This window comes from Lissotriton helveticus, chromosome 12, assembly GCF_964261635.1.
Source record: "Lissotriton helveticus chromosome 12, aLisHel1.1, whole genome shotgun sequence".
NCBI classification, from domain to species: Eukaryota; Metazoa; Chordata; class Amphibia; order Caudata; family Salamandridae; genus Lissotriton; species Lissotriton helveticus.
The window spans coordinates 108,679,862-108,704,774 of NC_136073.1; the positions used below are offsets into that span (position 1 = coordinate 108,679,862).

General features: G+C 44.1%; 1 protein-coding gene across 1 annotated transcript in view; it reads right to left on the bottom strand.

The window, feature by feature from the left end:
* Positions 1 to 8,128: 8,128 nt before the first annotated feature.
* The window catches only part of LOC144797665 (uncharacterized), a 53,082-nt gene continuing 36,297 nt past the window's right edge, over positions 8,129 to 24,913 (bottom strand). Inside the window, exons 3-5 of the mRNA XM_078668381.1 lie at positions 12,021 to 12,168; positions 11,884 to 11,926; positions 8,129 to 9,244 (exon numbers count right to left, since the gene is read on the bottom strand). Coding sequence (XP_078524507.1) covers positions 9,038 to 9,244; positions 11,884 to 11,926; positions 12,021 to 12,168 — 398 coding nt within the window. The 3' untranslated portion in view covers positions 8,129 to 9,037. The remainder of the gene's footprint in view (positions 9,245 to 11,883; positions 11,927 to 12,020; positions 12,169 to 24,913) is intronic.

Here is a 24,913-nt window from a genome sequence, read left to right on the forward strand (position 1 = left end):
GAAAAAGGGGGTGGTGATGGACAGAGTTTCTGAATGATGCAGAATACTCTTACCAAGTCAATAGATCATGGTTTTAATCCATCACCGTTTTTAGCTCACTGCACCATCCCAGCTCAGAACCTGGCTATATGCAAATTAGTCTGTTCCTGTCCCAGTGCATGATGGGAACAGGGCAAACCAAACTACCAAGCCAATTCTTATACTGGGAAGGAAACAAGCTTCCGGGATTCAAGCAAGCCGGGCCGAAGAAGGCTGTGATGCCAGAAACCGGTCCCCGGAAGCTTGTTTCCTTCCCAGTATAAGAATTGGCTTGGTAGTTTGGTTTGCCCTGTTCCCATCATGCACTGGGACAGGAACAGACTAATTTGCATATAGCCAGGTTCTGAGCTGGGATGGTGCAGTGAGCTAAAAAACGGTGATGGATTAAAACCATGATCTATTGACTTGGTAAGAGTATTCTGCATCATTCAGAAACTCTGTCCATCACCACCCCCTTTTTCCAAAATCGGTTTTATCCACACTATGTGTGGGAGGGTATACTCAGACGTGAGTCCCTTGCTCATTGCACCATCAGGATTCAAGCAAGCCGGGCCGAAGAAGGCTGTGATGCCAGAAACCGGTCCCCGGAAGCTTGTTTCCTTCCCAGTATAAGAATTGGCTTGGTAGTTTGGTTTGCCCTGTTCCCATCATGCACTGGGACAGGAACAGACTAATTTGCATATAGCCAGGTTCTGAGCTGGGATGGTGCAGTGAGCTAAAAAACGGTGATGGATTAAAACCATGATCCATTGACTTGGTAAGAGTATTCTGCATCATTCAGAAACTCTGTCCATCACCACCCCCTTTTTCCAAAATCGGTTTTATCCACACTATGTGTGGGAGGGTATACTCAGACGTGAGTCCCTTGCTCATTGCACCATCAGGATTCAAGCAAGCCGGGCCGAAGAACGCTGTGATGCCAGAAACCGGTCCCCGGAAGCTTGTTTCCTTCCCAGTATAAGAATTGGCTTGGTAGTTTGGTTTGCCCTGTTCCCATCATGCACTGGGACAGGAACAGACTAATTTGCATATAGCCAGGTTCTGAGCTGGAATGGTGCAGTGAGCTAAAAAACGGTGATGGATTAAAACCATGATCTATTGACTTGGTAAGAGTATTCTGCATCATTCAGAAACTCTGTCCATCACCACCCCCTTTTTTCAAAATCAAATTTGATCCAGGCTCCAGTTCTATCTTACAGTCATAAACTCGATGTGGCGGTAAAAGTTCTGCTTCCACTTCATAAAACACCTCTGCAAAATCTTTATATTCTTCGGGAATTTCCTGAACGTTAATCACTCACATGGAATGCCCAATGGAACACAACGACAAGGCTGGGTTGTTTTTTGCTCGCTCGGTTTCCGAATCGAAACAATTCTCTTGGCAATAACTCGAATCCATTACAACGGTCCTGGAGCTCCAGTTGATGGTAGGATTATGCTCTGTAAGCCACGGGAGACCAAGAATTAGTTGAAATTGAGGAGCATCTATTAAATTAAACTGGATCTCCTCCTGATGTCCGTCATTGGTTGTTAATTGGATCATTTCCGTGTGGCTCACGATTGGCCCCGAAGATAGGTTCGTCCCATCCACTGCACGAACCGGCTCGCTCTTTACCTTCCGGATTGCCTGGATCCCCACCTTAGCGGCAAATCTCAAATCACAGAAATTTCCTGTGGCTCCTGAATCTATCATCACTGATACTTCCGTTAAGATGGTCTGTCCGAATTTCACTTTCATAGTCAGAACTAAATGCAGAGCCGCTGATTGTAGGGTGTTTGCCACTTGATATTCATGCGGAGTCTTTTCTTGAATCGCACCCACCTGCTCAACTCCTCCCGCAGGTGGTGCCGTTAGTTTTCCTTCGGCTTGAAAGTGCTCTTCTTTGGGCAATCTCGAACAAAATGGCTCCCAGATCCACAATACATGCACTGATTATTCGCCCTTCTTTTCTCCTTCTCTTCCTTGGTCAAAGGGCCTCTTATTGCTCCAATCTGCATTAGTTCGGCTCCTGAGTGTGTCTCTGAGGTCCTAGAACCATCTGAACGACCCCGGTCAAATCTTGGAGGTACCCCCTTAAAGTCCTCCTTCTTTTCTCCTCGTCTCTCTCCCTGGAGGAAATCTATCTCCAGCACCAAGTCTATGAGCGCTGATATCTCGGTGGGTCGATTAGGAATTTGGGCTAAGGTGTCCTTTAATTCATCTCTCAATCCACGATAGAACACCGCAGCCCTCTTGCTTTCTGGCCAATCGGTCTCCACCACTAACTTATTGAACTGAGCCAGGTATGCGATTAAATCTCTATTTCCTTGTCGTAAATCAAGCAATTCATTAACCACCACTTGAGATATTCTCCGTCGATCAAATATCCGCAAGAATTCTCATTTGAAATCTTCAAAATTCCTTAACAAAGGGTCATCCCGTGAGACTAATGGCATGGACCACGAAGCTGCATCCCCACTTAGATATGAGAGTAGGAAAGCCACTCTAGACTACGCGTCGGGGAAGATTGAAGGGCGGCACATGAAGTGTAATGAACATTGGGAGAGGAATATCTGTGCCTTCTGTGGGTCCCCGTTAAATCTCTCTGGAGCTGCCAATGGTATGACTGGGGAGAGAGAATGTATCACTTGTGTAGTCGTCCTATTGGTGGTCTCTAATACTGGATTCATGGCTTCCCTCTCTAGACTACTTGGTTGGCTTAATCTTAGCGCCAATTCAGCAGTTTCTTTTCTGGCACTGACTACCTCTTGTCTCAGATTTCGATTTTCCTCCCTAACTGCTCCCAATTCTTTCTGAATTGTGTCTAGGATGGTACCTAAGGATTGGACATTAATTCCTTCCGCCATCTCTGTTCGGGTGCGAAGGCAACTTGGGCACTTCACTCTGTCAGAACTCTAAAATAACTTGTGCTCTGCTTACCAACTACTGCACAGGAACAGAGATGCTAGAACCCAAGTCCCTCTCAGCAATGCTGGTAGGTCTATACAGAACCTCCCATCATTACCTTAAGGGACGGGGGAATTGGATACAATAACAAACAGAGAAGAGACTGGTCCTGGGTTGGCTCCCTCAGTCAGCTACCTTCGGCGCTGTCTTGTCTGATGGAAACCTAAAACAATAACACAACATTATCACCTAACCTCCCACTCTCTCTAGTGGAGTCTACTCTGTTATTATTTTTTCTCACCCACCATTAAGATGCTGGACCTTAGCTCCTCTTCGGTAAATTAGTAGTGATGCTATTCTCCTCTATAGTTGTCACTAGTGTGAAAGAAAAGACCATTAATTATATGTATTACTTCCTTCTCTAGTGATTCTTAACTATTTAATCTTTTTACGCTTAGTAGGTGCACTTACTTCACTATTAGTGGAGTCTTTCTCTAATTGGGGGTTCTGTCATTCTGTTTCTTCTGTAGAAGCCTTCTGAGGGTCTAACCTTGCCCTTTATTGTCTCTTTAGGTTGGCAGAGTTATTCTACACTCCGAAAGCTCCTTGGTGAGTATTTTACATATTCACAATATTTACATGCTCTGGTTGACAGAGTACTGTCCATATTTAATCACCCTTCATCTTTCTTTCTTTTCAGAACAGATACGTTGTTGAACTGGATTCTCTTTCAAAACGGTAAGTAACTTAGTACCAGAACTATCGACTTAAACATCAATTATCTTTCACTTAGCTTTTCTCTTCGAGTGTCTGTGTTCCTGCGTTGAACTCCTCTCCTCACAACGCGTTTATTGGCTCTTTCTCCTCCGAGGTCCTCAAGTCATGAAGAAGCCCTCTGCTGCTCCCTTCTCCGCTCGAGGCACGACCCCTTCCTCTCCAGGCGTACACTCGCAGCGGTAATTCTTCAAATAAGATTCTTCAAATATGTCCGGCAACTCGCGCTTGGATTATGCGCCGAGTTTCAAACCGAAATGCTTCCACGAACAATATTGCGGCAAGACTACAACTCCGCTATTTAAATTTTAACTATAAATCAGAACTCTTAGCCTCTTCCAGAAAACGAACTTCCCTAGTCAGGTTCTTCAGTGAAGTGCGCAATCTTCCCAGCGCTCGCGCTTCACATAGAGTTCATGCAGCTGGGGCCTGGGAGACTAGAGTGCTTACTGGTCATCTGCCTCTGCAAACAGAGGCGGCCATCTTGAGTCTCCATGTCCGCACCTTCTCTGCCCAAGCATCTCCATTAGCACCTTGCCCAGTTTGTAGCGTCGTTGGGTAGCAGAGGATGGAACCCAGGGTTCGGGTCCTGACACCCGGTCTTGCTTGACCGTTTTATCCTGGAATGTGAATGGTCTTGACAACAAAATCAAGCGAGGCATGGTACACCAATACATCCGCAAACATGCACCTGATGTCATATTACTACCCGAAACTCATCTGCTGAGTAACACTTGTAGAGCCATGACTCGGGGAGGCTACACGATGGTAGCACACTCGGACTTTACGTCTGACTCACAGGGGGTGGGTATACTCAGCAAGAACTCAAACCGCTACATTTCACCCAAGAGATGGGTGGATCCACAGGGCACCTACGTGGCACAGTCTTGCACTTGGGAGGGAACCCTGATCAATTTGTGCTAGTTTTACATTCCACCACGACTTTACTGCCTTACACTCCTAAGACTGAGTGAAATGCTGCTCCAACTACAGGAAGGAGCTATATACTTGGGGGGGGACATTAATGCACTGCTATCCCCAGTTCTAAATAAATACTCCAAAGCTTAAACGACCCATAATGACCCTACTCTATCAAATTTTATTGCAGCGCTTGGCCTTGCTGATATTTGGCGATTTCGCCACCCGAAGGAGCGCCAATACACCTTCCTCTCAGGGGTCCATCAAAGCCTCCCCAGATTAGATTACATATTTGGTCAATATGCCCACCTGGCCCGGGTGGCTGAAGTTGGGCACCTGGCCGGGGGAATCTCAGACCACTCCCAGGTGTGGCTGGCGATATGGGGCGTGCCCACACAACACGCTGCCCACAACCCATAAACGCCTGGCACCTTCACAATGCCAAATTTGCCAGTAATCTGACCCAAGCCAAAAACTCCTACTTCGAACCTAATGAGGGATCGGTGACCTCCTACCTTACTCTCTGGGAGGCCTACAAGACAGTCATCCGGTTTTGAGCATATTCCACAATAGTGGGGAAAAAACGTGAACACCAAACACAACTGCGCACATTGGAGAGCGAAATGAGCAAATTAGAGAGGGCGGGACACTAGGCTGTAGATTAGGACAGTCTACACACCCTCCACCTTAAGCAAAAAGAGTACAGAGACCTACTGGAGAATAGAGCCAGAATATCCTACACCCTATCCCAGCGACGGCCCTACGACGTGGGTAACAAAACAGGCAAACTACTCGCTTGGCTTGAAAAGAGAGATCAAACTAGGGGATGGGTTTCGCACATCACCAACAAATTGGGCGAGTTCCATTCAGAGCCTGAGGGCTGAGCAGAGACGTATGCACAATACTATGAGCAGCTCTACGCTCCCAATACAAATTGGTTGCACACTGAGATTAGTGACTTTCTAAGAGACATCAAAATCCCCACGGTCACGAAGGAACAACGCGCTTCACTGGAAGCGGACATTGAGCCACACGAAATAGAACAGGCGTTGCGAGCATTGAACTAATGACAAGGCTATGAGAGCCAACGGGCTCCCTGTTCAACTCTACAAGTGCCTTGCTTCTAAACTAGCTCCCCAGATGCTCAAGATGTGGTGAGAAGCTCGGAAGAAACACGTGCTCCCAGAGGACCAATGAGTGGCAACAATTGTCATAATACGCAATCCAGCAAAGCTGCCGGAGCGCTGCAGCTCATACCGCCCCATTTTCCTCCTTAATGTGAAGATCAAAGTCCCTGCCATGCTCCTAACAACTAGACTCCGACTAGTTGTCACCTCCCTAGTACACCCAGACCAATCCAGCTTCATGCCAAACAGGGAGGCCCATCTTAACCTGCGCAGACTATATGGGGTCATGGTGGGCTCCGTAAACGATGATGTTTCCACTATGGTGGTATCCATAGATGCCTCAATGGCATCTGACACTCTGGAATGGCCCTATATGTTTGAAGTGGTTGAACGCATTGAGTTTGGGCCCAAGTTTCTAGGCTGGATGCACCTATTATATAGAGACCCGATAGCCCAAGTTAAAGTCAATAGCACAGTATTCAGCAGTTTTACTCTGGGCAGAGGAACTAGACAGGGGTGCCCACTCTTCCCATTGATATTTGCCCTCGCCTTGGAGCTTCTGGCGGCTTGGGTCCGCTAGTAAGGGGCATTTCCTGGAGAGAGTCATGGGAGGAGGGCATATCCCTATATACAGATGATATTCTCTTCTACGTGACAACCCCCCCTCCGCGGCGATCACACGCTTAACCCATACATTATGAATTGTTTGGCCAGTACTCCGGTTGTACAGTAAACTGGGACAAATCCCTCATGCATTTGATAACTGGCCCCATGCCAACACTTCCTAGAGGCCTCTGTCTCCCCCTATCCACTGAGCATTTCAAATATTTGGGCATCCATGTAACTATGGACCCCCTTCTATTTTATCGATTACATTTGATGCCTATCCTTGAGCGATTCAAAACTGATATACGACACTGCAGAGAACTCCCTCTTGGGGAGAGCAGCAATGGTCAAAATGATGACACTGCCTCGCATGCTCTATGCACTACAGAACACCATCCATCGAATACCCTACAATATTTTTACACCACGAAGCCCCACCACGGATTAACCTCACCAAGACTTTATCAGTATAATGAGAGTGGAGCAAGCCATCTCGCTTCCCATCGTCATCAGTATCCTGGGCTGCACCCTCCTATGGTATAAGATTAAGGTCAGAGACAAAAATAAAGTGAAGCCAGTGCTCATAGTAGTGGTGTCACAGTAGAGGTAAGGGGTTAGAGTTAAGTGGGATGACCAATGGTTGCGCTTTAGTTATTTTGTAGCATGACTTTGGGCAAGCTCGGGCAACATTGGTTCAGGGTCTAATACGAGGGTCACCATCGTGTGCCGATGGTGTTGGCAATGCCTTCAGTGCAGTGGAAATCGGCTAGGTCTGTGGGAACCAGAGTGACGGGATGGGATCAAGTCCCACTTCACTTACCTGTCCTTGCATTTTGGGCTTTGACTTACCTTACTTAGCATTTGGGTGCATTAAGGCGCACAGTTCACATAATTTGGAGTTATGACTGGAGCCCAGGCACCCAAGACACACCTCGTGGTAGTTGATGACCAACATCTGATTGCAGCAATCTCAGCAAACCTTAAAGCCAGCAGTATTTTAGTGGACACACACTGAGCACACTGTCTGAAAACAATATAGAAACATGAAGATTGACAAGGATGGGAGTGAAGCACCGGTTCTGCGTTATACGGGGAGGAAAGAAAGGTACTGACCTTAGTGAGCAAAGCTGAACATCTATGCAGCTCTCCGTCACTTCCAGGTCTATACAGAGCCAATGCAGTGCCATGTACCAGCATGCAGGCTCACTGCAGAAAAATTCTCCAGATCCAGTTTGGTGCCTGGGGGATATTCTAACAGTGGGGAATCGACAGGTAGATGTACCCATCAGACCATGCATGTCTGCGGGTGTTCCCAAGCTTCCAAGGTAAAACAAGCCTTGGAAAGATTACTTTCCACCCTTTTTGACGTTCCCAAACATCCAAGGCAAACCACACTTTGCACACCCATGTAGCACCCCATGAGGGGGATTTAAAACTGAAGTTCTTCACACTCCTGACAGAGATCTCCACCCCCACATAAGGATTACACCTGCCAAGAATCTCTTTGGGAATTGTTGGAAAGTGTTAAAAAAGGTCAGTTTAGCATATGTGACCCATTTTACCTTTTAGAATAGGTTGGTATAGACTTTTCTGCTACAGTGCTCTTTTGTTATTACTGTATGAAACTGCCATTGCTCTTAAATTCTTAAAGGGTCTCGATTTTGCTAGATAAATAACAATCTGCTTATAAAGTACAATATTAAGGTCATCACCATGTCATGTAGTACATAGTAGAGCAAATTTGCCATGTGTTGGTCAAGTAGCACATTACAAGACATTTTTGCAGCATATATACATTCATTTTGCAATTGTGACCCATCAGAAACATACTTGATCAATTCAGTAATACAGGATCAACAAAGTGTGAAAAGTGTTCATACTGTTTATTTGGGAGTCGTCTCTAAAGCCGAGCTCCTCCTATAGCACATCCATGGTCCATTCCTTGCTCTGGATTGACCGCAGGGTTCTCAGCACCAATATGTACGCAAAGACGGTGGTAAAGGCAGTTGCATTGAAAGGGCCTTCAGTTCACTCATTTCATGGAGCTGACATAATCGCATTCAAGAAGAAGAATAAAGTTTCAGGGTCAAGAGACGCAGCGAGCAACTATGCATAGCCTCGAATGGCACCCATATAACAAATGTCAAGACCAAGTTAAGGTCCCACTGTGGCATCACTAACTGTTTGGAAGTGGACAGTACGTCAATCAACTCTTACAGAGAGTCTAAGTTTTAGTCATTGATTTTCTGTAACTGCGGATCACTCTATGAACTTCTCAGATGTTTGACATATTTTTTAACAATTTCACCAAAATGGAATGCCATGGAAACCATGTTTGGGGGATATGGCATCAATATCATGTAGGCTGCCTTGACATTGACAAGACTCAGGCTGCCCACTTATTTACTCTATAACAACATCTACTCCACATTCAATACTACAGGCAGCACAACCAGGTAAGCGGTGCTTGAAATCTCTGCCCTTTATAAAAAGGTGAGTCTGCATCCCTCTCGGAGACATATTTAGGCAGCAGGTAAATCCAGGGAGCTGCTTCAGTAGAAGTCTATCATTCACCATCCTCATGAGATGAGTTAAATTTACAAGATCTTTGAAAGTATCCTCTGGGATCAATGTTACCTCTTGGTCTTTGGCAATCTCTGACTGTGAGCTCCAAGGTTAGGGTACATCACCCAGAATACAACGTGTTCTCCATGGTCACAAATTCAGCTGTCTGGGAGGACACAGAGGAGTGGCTGGTATGAGAGCGACCGACCCTGGCTTTAAAGAGGTTAGTGAAATAATCTAGGTTGATCATCACATAGAAGGCTGAGAAAGGAGTGTCTGGAAGTGCCCTCTCTGCAGGATGTTGTACCTCAAGAGACATCGCTGTGCCCTGAAAAAACAAACCACAAAGAATTTGTTAGCTATAAATTTTGAACTATAATGACTTGTGAAGTATAATGTCTTAAAGCCTCAAATTAACTTTGGAATACTTTGCAATAGGTTTACCCCTGATGTATTTCACTACATCTCTCCTAGACCCTTTCTTCTGACTCTCCAGAAGTGACATGTCACAGCACACAGTGATACCTCAGTGCCAAAGTGGCACATAATATGACAACGCAAGATATAGCAGGACTTTACTATTTGCTTGAAGATGTTGGAGCAGATTTACAAGCCCCTTGTGACACTTTTACGCTGCCGTTGCTTCGTTGTAAACAATGCACCATGTTGCGACACATTTACAACGTGACACATCTAGGGAGATGCGTCACGTTGTAAAGCCCTGCATCATATTATACCTGTCTCAGGTATAATGTATGCAGGGTGGGCGTTCCGACGCAAGAAAGCCTTGTAAAGCACTGCGTCACTTCTATGACGCCACTGCGTCAAAACTTTATGCCTGCTTGAAGCAGGCGTAAGTGGTGATGCAGCACAATAAGAATAGGCATATCTAAGCATTGCTGGAGTTGCGTCCTGCTTGCAACACAACTCCAGCAATGCATTACCTTTGTGCCAACAGATGCATGACGCATCTGTCAATCCTTGTTCCACTTTGCGCCGTAATATAAATGCAACGCATCCATGGTGGCGCAAGTATTTTTTTTATGTGACACATTTAAACTAAAATGCAGAGATGCGTCAGATTCTTGTAAATCTGCCCCTTTGTCTTGAAGAACAAGCACAAAACCTGCCCTCTCACTTCCCCTTAATACTTTTTGGTTTCAGATGTGAGTTTAGTGGTTATGAGGATGACATTGTGAGTGCATGAAGAGGGATGCCTTGTTAACAGGGGTGTTTCTAGCATGCTTTCTTTCCAGTGTCCTTTACCCAAAACAGAATTCATAGCAACATGTATTTTGTTTGTATTTTATTTTTATTAGGGAATTGTATTTCCCGAGGGGCTTCACTGTTTATTTTTCTTTGTCACAAGCCTGGGTTGGTGTGCTGTTGTTCCAGTGAAAGTTAACACATTCATGTAATGTATTTAGTTCAGTCTTAGGAACCATATGTATGTAGGGTTCAGTTAGTATATTTCTCCATAAATTAGTGGGGTTCAATATTGGGACAAACCTATTTATGATCTATGCTGAAAACGACTTTCCACATGGATACATTCATGATACTTTAAGCAGAATATGAGCAAGTCTTACAGAGATATTTTCATTAGGAGGAAAACAAATGTTTATAAAGTTGGGTCAAGAAGAGTCTTTGGTGTGCATTTCACTTGCCTGTTAAACGTTTACATAAGCAAAACAATGTTTTATACAACTACAGAAGGTTTGGACAGTTTTTGCTGATTATGTGCACTTTGTGTACCTTATGTTCACCATTGATGTATTTGTCTCTCTTGTGGAGAACAGACATTAAATCCCAACGTGATTTGATAGGCAAAGTGGAGGTACTCTAAGTATTACACCATTGTAGCACCTCAAATTGAGTATTAGTAAGGATATATAGCACACCAAGCTGAAGACCAAAGGGTAGGACAGGAAGTGAATAATTTTCAAAGTGATTGAGGTCTCTGTTTTTCAGTTATTTTTTTTATTCTTGGTGTTTATTTCAAAAAGGTCTTAAAGCTGTATATAGCAGTGGTCATTTAGAACAGCAGAGTTGTTTTGTGTCAATGGTTTATTGAACATAGTGTGATTCCAGGGCAATGGGCCTCACAAATGAAGAAGGTACTCCATTACTAGACGGGTGTGCATGATCTGCTTTGTAGGTGCTATGAGGTTAGGGGTCTAGGCGGTTCTCCTGGAAAACCTGTGGCCAGAGTTGTTTTCTGAAGTGCAGGAGAGGATGGGTTACTCTGTTATAAAAGTGGCAGAAATATAAATCCCGTAGGATATAATGGGATGTATATTTCGGCAGATGGAATATCCGTCGCCGTTGTGACAGAGTAGCCCATCCGCCAAGATCTAAGTCAGTCCCTTTGTTTTTCGTCAGAAAAAGCGAAAGGGGATGGGGTATAAATGAATTGGAGACTAATGGATTTCTAGATGGAAAAATTAAAGATGCAGTGAAACAGCAAGAGAATTCCATTTGACGAGTGTGATTGCTCGCACTAGGAATATAATACAAATTGAGTGGAAGAAGAGAGGTTGGAAACAAGAAGAAAAAAGAGCCGATGTGGAACTACAAGGAACAGAGGCAGAGGAGGAGAGCACGTAAAGGAGTGACAGATAGAGGATAGGTGGAGAAAGGTAAAGAGAGAGAGGATATAAAAAGCAACAAAAAGAGAAAAAAAGACTGCAAGGAATAAAGAATGAGGGTGTTGAGAGAAGCCGAGGGACTGGTAGGAGAAAGTTAGGAAGCAGAGAAGAAGAGACAAAGGGAGGGGGAAGAGGAGTGAATTAGGCAGGAGAGAAGAAAAGCGAGGAGGGAGAAGAGAATGGAGGGAAAATAGAGAGAGAGAGAGGCTGAAGCAGAGGCGAGGAGAGAGGGGCTGTGCTCCAGTGCACAGGCAGCAGAGAGGTTCATACTGCTGGTAACAAGGACTCCTAGTTTTTAGTCCTTAATAACAAGGCTTACCTTAGCACTTCGTCTCTCGTTGTGTGCAAACTGCACAGATTTTCTAGAGAGGAAACATAACATTGATTAGTGTTTGCTCATCCTTGTGGACAATCCCAACAGGATACAACTAAGGCAGCTGGGGGATTTCTTCCTACCGGTGTCTTATATTGTGGATGAAACAGAGAAGGATGATTATTCCAACCAGGAGGCCAGCCACAACCAGCAGCGTCACAAGATACTTGGTCCTCAGAGAGCTGCAGCCATACCACCCATCAGCGACAGCACACTGAGCCAGGGCACTCTCTGCGGGAGACAAACCACACAAAGTGAGCCATAACTCCCTGCTCCCTCAACACAAATTCATCTGAGGGACAGAAGGGAAGGGGCAGACAATTCTAAGAGGGGGTAGCAATCAAGAGATCTACAACAAAACATGAGGTACAACTACTGACAAACAAAACTCCCAACATGATTATTTTATGTGACCATATGCCCAACTTGCCCTTTTTCTGGTGCTCCTGCTTAAAAAAGCAACCCCAGTGCTCTCAGCGGAGAGGGATGGAGTTTTCAGCTGATGAGTTTTTCTTCAGCTATGCATGGCGGGGGAGTTGGCTTTACATATGGTAATAAAATGTTACTTTACATTTTTTTTAAACTATCGAATTTCACTGAAATAAACAAAGATTAAGGTAAAGTTCTAGTTAGGTGTGATAAAAAATCTGGTTTCGATTAAAAAGAAATCTTAGAAATTCACAGAATTCTTTTAATTTAAAGTAACGTTATAGTTAGGTGACAATGTAAGGGACAACATTAATGTTTGGAACTAACAAAAACACAGAAATTCAACAACACTTTTATGGTAGTAACGTAAGGGAAGCGCACCTCAAACACATATGAAGTCAGATCGGGTCAAAAAATAATATTCAAAATTGGTAAATCTCAAAGCATCAATTTGAAAGCGGTGCCACTCAGGATACATATGCACCCTACTACCTAGATGCTGAAGTACACAGGTCCTGCCAAAGCATTTAACGTGATACACAAAATAATTGTACAGATATCCTGGCACTCAAAAGTAACATTTCTTATTCATAGTTAGTCAAAACAAAATACTTTATATTCTCTCTCCGAATATCACTGGCAGTAGACAGATTTAGGTTATCAAAAATAGTAATTGTTTAATTCAGAACTACATTTAGAACATCACAATTTCAGAAAAAGGACCAAGAAAGGACCAATTCCCCTCAACGAGATGTAACATTCAGGAGGCTAAATTTGGTGGTTATGTCCTCATAATCTTGGTTCAAATGAACGACAGTCGACATGTGTTTCGTCACACCAGGTGACTTCCTCAAGGCTTATTCCCAATTCTAAGGGCGTCAGACGCTGTATGTTTTTATGATTCCCGAAATCTTCAATTGTATGCGGCGGTGACCAGGAATCGTGTCTTCTCTATTCGCGTACCAACGGCGTGGACTCTCCAGGACACGTCCTGGTGTGACGAAACACGTGTCGACTGTCGTTCATTTGGACCAAGATTATATAGGACATAACCACCAAATTTAGTCTCCTGAATGTTACATCTCATTGAGGGGCATTGGTCCTTACTTGGTCCTTTTTCTGAAATTGTGATCTTCTAAATGTAGTTCTGAATTAAACAATTACTATTTTTGAGAACCTAAATCTGTCTACTGCCAGTGATATTCGGAGAGAATATAAAGTATTTTGTTTTGCCTAACTTTGAATAAGAAATGTTACTTTTGAGTGCAGGGATATCTGTACAATTATACAGAAATACAACAGTTAGCAAACTATAACTTGCACCCTCCCAATGCACTGCTTATGACCTCACGTATTACATTACTCATGACATGTTCTATGACATAATTTATGATCTCACTGATGACATCTCAAAGGACATCACTGATGACATCATCCAAGCTTCTTTTATACACATTACTCTGTATACTAGATTAGCATTAGAGGCCTGAAAGTAAGTACAAAACAGCTAAGAATAATATGAAGCATAATTAATGCCATCACAGATACAACTCCCTTGCGCAGCAAGCATGTGTTACGTGCAACATTGACCCTATGTAATACACTTGATGGGTAGCCCTGTTCATATTGACTAACAACCCCAGATAAAAGGGTAACTCCTACTGCACACACTGTTCAATCTGTATACAATTGTTCAGAGCAAACCAAGTTCTTCTAGATATTCAAGGCCTGTTACATAGCTTATGCCCTACTATGGAAAGTCGTTACCTGTATGAAACCCTTCACAGTCACCTAACCTACAGTGAGAAATTACGTGGATATCTGTAGAAAAGTGGGCACTGTAAACAGTGTTTATGCTATGGAGATGGTTTACTCTGTACCACACTGTTTGCAGACAGTGAAACTGTCATGAGAAATACACCCCAAAGTTTTTACTAAGAGCAGAGTAAACTCTTCAAAACGTGTCCAAAGAGAGACTATTTGCTTAAAATAATCAAGGTCTCACGGTGCTAAAGATCCTACTACCCTCGTATCATCTCTTACGGGTAGAGCACACAGAGCGCTCATTTCTTCTATTACGGGTAGAGCACACGGAGCCCTGTGCTTGTCGCCCTTCATTCTCAAAACAATGCCTATCCAGGCTTGGATACTACATTGCCCTACCGGCCTCGCGCCCTATCGTTCCCGTACAGGACACTACCTACCCTCCCTTGCCTCCGACCTGCCGTCGGATCGGGCCCCCCACCGCTTCATCACTTCTCTGGTTGCTCACCCCCTCGTTGCCTCCAATTCATCTGGTATTTCTCCAGACTTCAATCGACTTATCCTTCTAGCACTTGTTTTATTACTTAGTCCTGATGAGATCCCAATACCTAGCTGGGATCGAAACGTCGTTGACACACACATCTTCAACTCTATACTGTAATCTGTATCTAACTGGAGTATGAGATGTAATTCTGATTGTGACTTTTTGCTTACGTACATTTTCACAAATTTAAATGTCACTTTTTAAGTCACTTGCCTGTGGTAAGGAAATCGGCTGATTTCTCATTACCCTGTCACGTCCTGCTCACTCACCTTTTAGTATATTATTTTTGCGTTCAATTTAATTATTAATACATTTTTTAACTTTCCATTGATACACTCGTAATCCCAACCTTGATTGTAAAATTGTGATATTGTGCTAATTTACCTTGTATGGGACCATTGTTTTTCTTAACAAAGATCATACTTCCGGCAGCCGTCATACTGTGGTGAAACCTTTACAGATAACCAATCTTCTGAAGTAAAACAAGTATATCTACATAAGTTAGTGAAAGAGCAAGGATTCGCACATAAAGCGCCTTGCTTGTACTCATGAACCTCGAATAACCTTAGTTTGTTAATCAACACTGTTTGTCTTATTAATTTACCCTTTATTCTGACCTTTGGGTATCCCAGAGACGCTTACCTATGTGTTTACTAATCCTAATACGCTTGCCACTAAAATGGCTGCTGCTACGCGGGAATTTCTTCTGCGCATGCGTCGGTCATACCCATGTGACGTGACGCACTCGCAGTCTTGGTGGGAAACTTTGTGCACTTGCGCAGTAGTATTAAGATGGCTGCTTTGTTGTCTCACATGCCTGAAGCTTGCATCGCAGCTTTGCTATGCTGTTTGTTCTGCATTAATGACTAAAGCTATAGTTATTATAAAATAATGGGAATAGTGTAAGGATTCATGGTATACAATGTATTCATTTTTTCTGTGTTCTAAAGCTGTTTCTATTTACTTTTCATGTATCGCAAATCCTTGGGCATGAGGGACGGGAATACTCCATGTTGAAAATCCCTTCTGCGCATGACAGTCTTCAGCCAGGGGATGAACTTGGTGTTCTTGAAACCAAGCCAGATGGAAGCACCAGCCAAGATGTGCCTGGGAACCAGTTGTCTGACCCCACTAAGAAGATGGCAAAAGACTACATTGTATAAATCAATAGACTGTCCATTGTTTCGCATATTGAACACATCATGTGAACCTGTAGTTCGATAGGCGGGCCCAGAAAATGTAAATTATGGGCTTGAGAAAGTCAAATCCTAGCTGGTGTGATGACCTGTCCTTTCTTTGGACCAATCGAAATTGGGGATTCTTACACTTTCAACATTGGGGGGGTGGTACACTGAACCGAAAACAGTATAACTAGCCTAGGTTTAGCTAGAGAAAATTGTCCGACTTGTCCGAATAGCTGACCTGTCACTGAACCAACACACTCAATAGCTGATCAAGAAACAGAGGTGCTGCGGAGCACTCTGTCCAAAATTTCCACTGACCCAATCAGGGTTTTGGGAACCTTAAGTGCTGGCGGAGCACTTTGCTGGGGAATTCGGTAGACCCAATCGGGGTTCTGACTGATAGCTGCAGAGAAGGTGTAGCGCAGGCGTTGCAACTGAACTGCGGGTGCTGGTCTAAACTTTGGTGGTCCTGTCCTGATCCTAATCTGGGTATCCTCTCCTGGTTTCCTTACTGCACCTGCTGGCCTCCTGGCAATCGCTTTCCTTGGGGTTCCTACTGTCCTTTTGACCTGCCCGTGGCCGGTCTCCACACTGTTCTAGGTAAATATCATTCTGGGAGGGAAACGCACTTGCAATCCTTTATTTTCGCTAACCTAAAAGTCTTTGCTAAAAGTTAGGTTCCTTTTCTTTACCCTTCCCTTGTGACAAAGTACTGAAGTTATATACGAGCCTGTGATAGCATGTTCCATTTTTCCCCTACCTCATAGCTGATTATCAAAGTACTGTCTCTGAATACATAGATGTTCCTTCTCTTTACCCTCCCTTTATTGAACTAAAGACATCATTTCTGAATCATTAGCGTGTTCCATTTCTTCCCTTCCCTATAGCTGCATGGTTACTTCAAAATTACTTTAGCACAAATAAAAGTTCTTCAGCTTGCCCACTTTCTAGAGGTACTCGAACTGTGACATTCTAGTATGTCCCTTATTTTTTCCCGCCCTTTAGTCATACCATACCAAGTCTAATTTCTGAAACGGCATATTAGTATGTTCCCCGTTCTTACCTTCCCTTTAGAGTTCTAAATGGTTGGCATAATCTATTTTCTACATAGTTACACTCTTTTCATGATTATGATTATTCATAGTTTGCTTGCTGTAAATCTTTTACTTTCAAACACTGAAGAAGATTAGATAAAGGTTTTCAAAACTTCCCGTGTCTGTGGTTATTATAAAGAGTGCAAATATAATAAATGGTATTGTATTTTTGGTGACTGCTTATCTTTTGCAGATCCATTGTGATCATAGGTACCCGTGACAGTGGATTGGTAAGTCGGGTACATTGGAATTAAATAGGAAGGAACTGGGTTGCTGGTAGTAGTGTGTAGGTTACCTGATTAAATAAATACGGTAAATTGAATTTATGGGCCCAAAAGTGCATATGGTAAAATTTGTTAGTCGGGTGACCTGCGCACTCTATCATTAGTGTCACCAGGCTCTGTCCATCAATTGTTGTTTTTGCATTTGTCACCCCGAGTGGGATGGGTTTGCTCAGACGTGAGTCCCATGCTCTCCACACCACTGGAGTCAAGCTATCAATTGTTGTTTTTACAAGCTTTGGTATGTTGTGAGTAGAATCTTTGCACTGTTGGAAACATTTTCTGCAGTACCAAAAAACGTATGTGGAACATAATGAGCACAAGCCGTCAACTGTCACTTACACATAGAGTTACTCTTAAATACAAAGATTGATATTGTTGGACCTGGCCCTTTTGGCAGGTTCACCCCGAGACTTTTTGCTTTTTCCTAGCCTGTTTCTGGAACCTGGGTTGGTGATTTTAGGCCTCTGCGCACTTTTTCACTGTGGTACAGTGTAAAGTGCGTGTGCTCTCTGTGTATGTGTGGTGAGTGACCTGCCCTCCCATAGGAATGAATGGGGAATATGTATGCCCATGGTAGTTCCTGATGTGTGAGGAGTGCAGGGTCGAGTTTGATATGTGCGAACTCGGGAGAATGAATGCTGCATAATGGTGTATGCGGCATGGTTGTTTCTAGTCTAGAAGTGCCACTTTTAGAAGTGGGCATATTTGTGTAGTGAGTCTGCTGGCACGTGATTGGCTGGTGAGCCTGGCCCAGGAGTGCCTGGGCCTGATTGTGGATTGACTGTCTGGTTTGAGTGTGACAGGGGCTGCAGAGCCCCAGGAAGTTGTCTGAGTCAGCCCGTGGATGAAAGGCAGTATCTGCTGCCAGGGAAGTGGGAGGAGATTAGCACCTGATAGTGAAGGGCTGTGCCTGCCTGCCACAATGCTGGCTCCACCCCCCACTGGGCGACTGTCACCTCTATCCCTGATACTGAAGGGACTTCCCTCTAAACCAGTCTAGCTGGTTCTCACACTGCCTACACAAAGACTTCAAAGACTTTTCTGTGTATAAGAAGGGGCTGTGTCCCCTTCCAAAATGTTCTTGTTTCTAACTTGAATCTGCCAGGGGCGTGCTGCTGCTGGGGCTCAGGGGAATCCCTGAGCCCTGCCCAGCCCCTGGACTCCTGATGGACTTTCCCCACTGGGGAGCTTGGAGGACTTTTTCTTTGTGGATGGCGCCCTGGGAGTGCTTTCCTTTTTATTGCAGGACTCCTGGGTACATCTAGCGCTGGGAGCGCTGTATTCGCCCATAGCGCTTGAGAGCGCTTTTATGCCTGTTTATTTACTCAATTTACGGGTGCCACCCCATTTTTATTGAATTATCTGAGGCCGGTGCCCACCCGGCATTGCCCCGTGTTTGATTCACTGCCGCCGGCCCGGAGATCGTGTGAGGAGGTGCTGAGCCCGCCTCCCTGCCCAGGGCCGCGCTGCCATTGGCGGCCCTGCGAGACAGGAAGCCAGGCAGATCCTTTGGTGACGTGGCGGGGCCTGTTTGAGGCAACTTCCGCTTCCCCCTGCCCGGGGTAATCTTTCGTTTTCGTTGCCGGTCTCCCATGCTATGGAGGGAGACCGGAGATGTGCCCGAGGATCGTGGAGGCCGGCGTGAGCTTTCGCGGGGCTCCCATGAGGACGGGAGAGCCCCGCGGTGATGTGGCAGCCCGAGGAGAGAAGAAGGCATCCGGGAGATGGCTGCCGGTGCCGCCGGTGCGGGGCTCCCATTACTGAGGGAGAGCCCCGCAGGCACCAGCCAGCAGTAAGCAGAGGGCGGAGGGGGCGCGGGGCACATTGCCGGTGCCCGCCCCCGCCGCAAGGAAAGGATCGCTGGCATCTAGGAGGAGACCGGAAGAGTCCCCGCTGCCCAGAGAGCCGGTGAGTAAGTGCCGAAGGAGGAGGTGAGGGCTTCGGGGCACATTGCTGGTGCCAGCCCCTCCCCTCCGGTGTGAAGAGCCTGCGAGGCTCAGAGGGGCCTCACTTGTCTTTGAGACTAGTGAAGGGCTCCGGGGGCATTTTTCCTTTACTGAGAGGCTCTGGGGCATTGCTTCGTTGAAGAGCCCAGAGAGGCTCAAGGGGCCTCATCTTGTTTTGCGAGCCCAGAGAGGCTCGTAGGGGCATACTTAACTATGGTGCATTTAGGGCGGCCCCGGATGGCAGTGGGTCGCCCCAACGTTGGCCAGAGCCCACGAAGCTCCTCAAGGGCATTTGCAATTTAGAGCCCTGAGAGGCTCCAACGTGAGGGCATCATTGTTTAGAGAGCCTGTGTGGCTCAGAGGGGCCACATTTGTTTTTAAGAGCCTGTGTGGCTCCAACGTGTGTCTTCAGAGCCTGTGGGGCTCGAGCATGGGCGCAGTTTGCGCCTAAGGGTCAGTGAGGACCCTGTCGCAGTTTGAAGTTCACAGCTGCCCATCAATTAGTGGGCAGCTGCACCGTTTAGGTTTTGGGATGTTCCCAGGTGCCCAGCAAGTAGTGGGCACCTGCCACATTTAGGCCCCTGACATTGAGACTCAGGGCGTTCTAGCCCCAACAAGGCCAGTTGGCCTAGGGACTGCCACAGGTGGTGGCTTATGTACGTTTTGCGCAATTGTATGGTTATGGTACCTCTGAATGTGATTTCTTACATCATGTGTTATTCCTGCACCTCTGAATGTTTTTAGACATCATGTGACTTTTGCGCTACTGCATGGTTCTGGTACCTCTGAATGTATTTTTATTGCATCATGTGCTTTATTCTTAACACCGCTGAATGTGTAGGTTTATACATCATGTGTTTCCCTTTACTACTCCTCTGAATGTATATTTATGCATCATGGGTAATGTGTTCTTTCTTAGACCCCTAAATGCTGTGTGATACTTAGGTGGTTGTTCTTTTTAGTACAGGTGGTCCTAGTGAGGTCCTGGTCCCCTGCGTGACATTCTCCTAAGGTGTTTAGGGTTGCGTAGGTGGTACTTACCTGTCCCCAGTAGTTACTGGATGTGATTTACAACTGTTATTCTTTTTGTTACACTTTATCTTTATTCTAGAAGTGCTATTTCTGATTCTGACAGGCGCCCATGTGGCCCTGTCCTGTACATAATCCCTTATGAATGTTGCCCGTGCCAGTTGGCACAATGTACATGTGTGATTTCTATCTGATGTGATTTTTACAATACAGAAGTTATTTTTATAATAACCTTGTGTGGAGTTCCTTTTGTGGTGTGCCTAGGATGTTGTTGCTGTTGTGTGCTGGCACAAATGCTTTACACATCGCCTCTGAGTTTAGCCTTGCTGCTCGTGCCAAGCTACCAAGGGGGTGAGCAGGGGTTATCTTGGCGTGTGACTTCCTTGCCCTGACTAGAATGGTGGTTTCTGCCTGGCTTTGGCGTCAGCCTTAGCCTACCAGAAATAGCCAGTTCTAACAGATATGTGTTAAATACCTCTACAAACCTAAGGAGCATATGCACTTTGTAATCACACCCTTTAGCTGAACACAGGCTGCACACAATTAGGTAGAAAAGTAATATGATCTTACCTGCCACCATGTAAACTATAAAACAAATTAACACACTCTTTGGAGGATGTAATAAGTGATGTCATTTGAGATGTCATCTGTGATATCATAAATGATGTCATAGAACATGTGCTGTAATATGTGAGGTCCAAAGCAGTGCATGGCGGGCGCATGTTACGGTTAGCTCTGCTAACTATAACTGGTAAATGTCTGTGTATTTTTAGTTCAAAACATTAATTTTGTCACAGACATACTCACCTAACTATAACAATACTTTAACCTTTGGTTTTGTGATATTCTACAAGTTCTCCACACCTTACTATCCTCAGACCCTCAAGTGTAGGATTATTGGCCTAGCAGAGTCATGGAGGCGGAATAGGGGAAGTCCTCCTGCCCTGCCTACTCTTTGCATACAGGGAGGTACCACAGAAAGGAGTAGGGTTCAGTCCTGTTGAAGTCCTCTATGGTCACCCGCTAAGTGGACCTCTTGGTTTGGTGAAAAAGGGGTGGGAGCAAGCTCCCAGGAAGCCCCCTCAGGATGTGGTTAGATTCATGCTATTCCTCTGCAACCAAATGCAGGAGTTCTGGAAGAAGGCTTCTGAGAACTTAAAAGCTAACCAGGAAGTGATGAAGCAAGGCAATGACCAGAAGGCCACTCTGGCCTAGTGTCAGCCTGGCTAGGAGGTGTAGGTGATGGGAGCCTGTTGAGCACAGGGCCCTTCAAGATCATTGGTCAAGGTCCTATGAGATGGTTTGAGGAAGAGGGAGGCCACCTGCAAGGACTGCTACTCTGCTGTGCTGTCCTGCTGCCCTCCACAATTTAAGTTACTCATGTTTAGCGTGCCTAACTGGGTCCCCTTAGCAGGCCCATGCTCTATCACTTTAGCCTTGAACTTGTGACTTTGTCCCAGTCCGGCACGACCAGATATCAACAGTTGGTGCTTTGTGCTTTATGGCGCTGTTTTTACTTATATCTTTTAAGTTGCATAACTCAGGTACTACTTTATTGGATTTTTGATATTTTGGTATTAAATTATTTATTAAATTTTACACCATTTTTTCTAAATTGGTGAGGGATTTTTGTTGTGTTGCTTTTCACTTTATTGGTGTTCGAAGTGCTGCATAAATACTTTACACATTGCCTTCAAGTAAAGCCTGTCTGCCTTTGTGCCAAGCTAGCATATGGTTAAGCACAGGTTAATTTGTGGTTGCTTGTGACCACTGGACAAGGATTGTGGTTGCTGCTTGAGTATAGTGTTACTCCCCTCAAACAGTAACCCAAATATATAAATCTATATATATTCATACAGGGGTACAAGAAAACAGGCAGCACCCCACAGCTTGCTGTGCAAAAAATGTAATTTATTTCACACTCTTAAAAGCTAATTACGAAATTTCAAAACTCCAAAAGTGCATGTATAATGCTATGTGTATTTTTAAAGAAACCTAAATTTAATTTAATAAATTTCTAAGATTACTTATCATTGTTATATTTATTAATATTAATGTAGTCTTATCTTTATTTAATTTAAAAGTTTACAAATAGTTATTAAATATTGAAAAATAGGTATAAATAAAAATATGGGAAATATGTATTCCCAATATGTCCCTCTAAGGCTTCCTATGAAGGACATATGGTACTCACAGCAGTATAAAGTGCAAAATACTTAGGGGCATATTATCAAGGACCGGTGTTAAAATTATCGCCGTTTTATCGGCAGGAAACTGCTGATAAAACGGCGATAATGGGCTTGATAATACGCCCTTGTTAATTCCCATAGAAGTCAATGTTCTGATGTTAACATGGGTTTCTATGGGAATTAACAAGGGCGTATTATCAAGCCCATTATAGCCGTTTTATCGGAGGTTTCCTGCCGATAAAACGGCGATAATTTTAACACCGGTCCTTGATAATATGCCCCTTAATTTGGTGATGTTCAAAAACAACCGAAAGGTTTGGCATAGCTGCCTTCTACCAGGTCTCTGAATTCTGGAAATACAACCATTTCTAAAATTGCCTTAATGGCCTCCATGTTAAAAACAACTAGACTGTCAACATGCGCTCCCAATGCGGCTCAAGTTCTTCACTATCATATGCTTCTTGGTCACATTTATTGAGTTCTAATTGTACTGTTCCTATACCAGGCCAGGTATGACTTTGAAACATAGATCCATCACTTGTATTTTAAATACAATATTTAATTCCTCTAAATCTATCAGGTTACATTATTCACAAAGATTCAATATATACTTGTGCATAAATGGTCCCTGTTATCAGCAAAGTATACAACCTATATCAATGTCAAACTCACTGTTCATCAAAGATTCTGTTGATAATACACATTAATGCCACTACAATTTCTGTTAAGCTCTTTTTGAGCAAAAACAATCTATTTGAATCTGTCTCAAAAAAGATTGTATTACTCAACAGTGGTCCAATGCTTTGCTTGCAGCCATATCACCGTAATTTCTGCTATTAATCATCATACCACAAACAGGAAGAGTCACAGACTAGAGAAGTATAATCTTTGTGGCAATTATTCCATCCCTCTCATATTGTTAATCTCGGCATTGCCACAGTGTAAAATTAGGTCCATCGTTCGTCCCAACCTCCAAGAGTTAATATATATATATTTAATACCAACACTCTTAGCATGAAATATGCAATGCAAAATATCTTCAGTTCTCCAACACACATTCCAATATTGCTTGTCCATATTTCAGCAGTGGAATCGGGTTTATTGTTTATTTCTAAATATAGGACAGCAAAAGTACTGAAATTGTAGATAGTTGTTGAAATAATTATAGAGATTTGAGGACAACGAAGGACATTATGGAACAGTGGTTCTGAGTACTTCATGCCAATCACAATAGGTAACATTTTTTTACATTTGATTGACAATGAGCTTTCATGAATATATTCGAGTGTCAACCCTTTAAATCCCGCCCGGCACATCTTTTAAATACAAATATCTCAAAAACTACTGGACGGATTTACATAAAATCCGAAACAGCAGAGTTTATGAGGTGAGTCCTACTTTCATGCAAGGTTGGTGTAATCTATATTGATTTTTTTTCAATCTAATTTAGCAATATTTCCTTTAGCTGATAAAATGGGAAATGAAACACTTTTTCACCCCATGCCAAACCTTAGTTGACTGAGTTGATCAATTAATAATTTTGTGCTAATCTGTACCCGAGGTCAAAAGTTATACACAAATCAAAAATGCCTTTTCAAACAAAAGTGTAGCTGAATCTTAACTACACCGCGGCAATCACCAATGTGCGACATGCACACACACACACACACACACATTTGTATTTATTATATTATTTAATATGTGTGTGTGTGTATGTGTGTAGTGGGCTTTTTGTGGTTTAGGGATCCTAATGGGTGCAGGTTTAAGGGGGGGAGTATAACAAGTACTTTTCTTTGTAACACTATTTCTGGTGGATGCTCTATCTAACCGCAGCTTCCTCATCTTTACAGGTCTAAAAGAGCAGTTCTACTGCGTGCCTGCAGATGGTGGTGTGTTACTCCTTGTTGGAGTTGTACCAACCCAGAAATGATGGTGCGGACCTGTATATAAGCACCATGCCTTTGCACTGAAGTCAGTGCAACTTGTACTACACATTGGCCCTGCCATGCTGCCAATAATAATAACAACAAAACTACTAACCATCACACTCCTACAAGTGTGGCAATGTGGACTATTTCAGGCCCCCAAAGTTATAAGAATGGCTTGGGCGGCAGGTAAAATTGATTTGTAATGCATATTGAAGTAATAAATAACTGTTGTTGTGGTCATCTCTAAATTAGCCAGACAGTGCCAACTAGTGGCAGACGGTCACAAGTATTGGTGTTGACAATTAAGTGCCGATGCCGGGCACCGGAAACCACTGGCTCTAATTAAGCACTGGTTTCTGGTCTCTTTACTTTTCCGTGCTCACAGACAATGAGCACTGAACAACCATTTGAAACAATGTGCCAATCTCTACCTTGGGACTATTTTAGATGTTAAAGAGGCCCCTCCATGGAATGAGGAGGCGGGATGGCAGTGAGCAATCAGTGGTTAGAGTATCTGCCAGATAGAGCTTTACAGAAGGCCAGTGTCTTGTTCTTCTGATGGATACTTCTAACTGCAGATGCCTC